This window comes from Rhagoletis pomonella, unplaced genomic scaffold (genome assembly GCF_013731165.1).
Source record: "Rhagoletis pomonella isolate Grant_MI unplaced genomic scaffold, Rhpom_1.0 Rhpom_scaffold_00007, whole genome shotgun sequence".
Lineage (NCBI taxonomy): Eukaryota > Metazoa > Arthropoda > Insecta > Diptera > Tephritidae > Rhagoletis > Rhagoletis pomonella.
Window position 1 is genome coordinate 55,978,530 of NW_023458561.1, and position 2,014 is coordinate 55,980,543.

General features: G+C 37.7%; 1 protein-coding gene across 1 annotated transcript in view; it reads right to left on the reverse strand.

Annotated features, from left to right (window-relative positions):
* Window positions 1–2: 2 nt before the first annotated feature.
* Window positions 3–2,014, reverse strand: part of LOC118743909 (venom carboxylesterase-6-like) — a 4,801-nt gene continuing 2,789 nt past the window's right edge. Inside the window, exons 2-5 of the mRNA XM_036476670.1 lie at window positions 1,274–1,496; window positions 982–1,167; window positions 357–916; window positions 3–305 (exon numbers count right to left, since the gene is read on the reverse strand). Coding sequence (XP_036332563.1) covers window positions 9–305; window positions 357–916; window positions 982–1,167; window positions 1,274–1,496 — 1,266 coding nt within the window. The 3' untranslated portion in view covers window positions 3–8. The remainder of the gene's footprint in view (window positions 306–356; window positions 917–981; window positions 1,168–1,273; window positions 1,497–2,014) is intronic.

A 2,014-nucleotide genomic window follows, 5' to 3' on the forward strand; every position in this document is an offset into this window, starting at 1 on the left:
AATTTAACTCACCCGTTTTTAGCGAACTCCACATAAATTTCCACATATCGTTTTACCAACGCAGCCTCTGCCGACGATTTGGAATATCCATCCGGTGCTATTACTTGCGAGGTGAAAAGATATAATGAATCATCGCCGTGGGTAGTCCCAAAGTCTTTTGTGCTACCCGTAAACAGCTCTGAATATGAGTAAGGCCCACGATAATTGAACAGTATATATCCTTCAGGAATTGTTCCATTACTAGATTCCACATTATCGGCAATTGCTTTGTATGCTGGATACACGAAGTAGGAATCACCTAAAAGCTACGTAGAGGGAATAAGATATTTATTTCAACAACAGCTTTCATAAACTACCTCTAAGAAACCATCCAATGTGTCATTATTCAACTCTCGAACTCCACCCATATATTCTGCCACTAAACGTTCTACCACATCGTTGACCTCATTCGATTCGTCAGCAGGCAAATTTGTGAGTAGCTTAAATAAGTCATCAAAGTTTTCGTTAAACTCAGCTTGCAAATCCGCAGCAGCAGCAAGTTTTGTAGCTACGATGATGCCTTCGCCTTTCGACGGTGTATCACCTGCAATCCATGGCACTGTCTTCGGCGGCTCTTTATCGAGTAATTCACGCACGTTGGTTGTTAAAAATGGCTCAGGCCACGATGCCTCTTCAATGGTGGGTCGAAAACTTATGAAAGGATAGATGGACCAAATTTTCAATGCATCGCAAGCTTCCATCAATTGCTCTGCCGGTAAATTACGCAAAGCATTAGCAAGTTCTATAGAAGATATGTTGGAAGCATTTGTAATTCCAGCAGCTGTGGCTAATTGAATGGCTTGCGCCTTTTGGTCAATTGGCTGTGCCCAAACCGTATTTGCAACACCACTAATTGGAACAGCATTACGAAATAAGCCTTTAAATTGACAAAACATTGCATTATAATTTTTTGTTTATTAATAATGAAACAAAAAGGAATACCTTGTGAAGCAGGGCTTAGCATATGAAAATGGACAGACACACCGCCAGCACTATGACCGAAAATGGTAACACGCGAAGGATCACCACCGAATGCGGATATATACGATTGCACCCATTTCAAGGCTAAATTTTGATCCTTTAATCCAAAATTGCCAGTCATGTGCTCATCACCACTACTTAGAAAACCTGAAAAAGTTTCGTTAAAGCAGTGAATTCAATGAGTCTTTGGCGCTTGGGAATAAACAAATCGCACGATCGATCGTTAAGTACATAAATGGATACCAATACTCACCAAATGGACCCAAACGATAAGCAATGGTCACCAATATAACCTCGTTCGTATCCATAAAATATTCAGGACCATAAAATTCACGATTTGGAGTGCCGAAAATGAAATCACCACCGTGTATATAAATCAAGACAGGCAGTTTTTCATCAGAACTATTCTGAAAGTAGAAAATTTCAATGTAGTTAATTGCATTTGTAGATAGAAAAAAAAAATGATTAGCTTCTAACTGCAATTGAAATAAAAAGTTAAGGTGCGGTTAAACGTGGCAATGCGAGCGCTTTTTTAAGCATTTTGCTGTCAAAATGTGGAAATCGAAAGTCTACTTTCCCGTGTAAACAGTCAGAAAGTCCTTTTTGCGGATTTGCAGAAATCACTTTCGGCAATAAAAATTGCAAGGTGTAACTGCAACTTAAATTACGCAAATCGTTTCGAGAAATAATTTCAGCTTGCAAGTGCTGTCAAACCAATCGAGTGTTGCCGTGTGACGCGTTTTTTGGCGAATTTGCAAAAATGTGTAAAGATGTTGATTAAAATATGAAAAAATACATATAATTCATTTATTCTACTGATATGGAGTATTTAAGTATTATTGTATTAGGCATCTTGTGATTCTTTTGTGTACATTTTAGCAGGTTTAGTAAATTTTTCAGGTCATTAATTTTGTTATAAACATTAAAACGTCTGGTAACATAGTTTAAAGTGAACTTGTCTGTATTCACCGTGTAAACAGATAAAATTAGTATT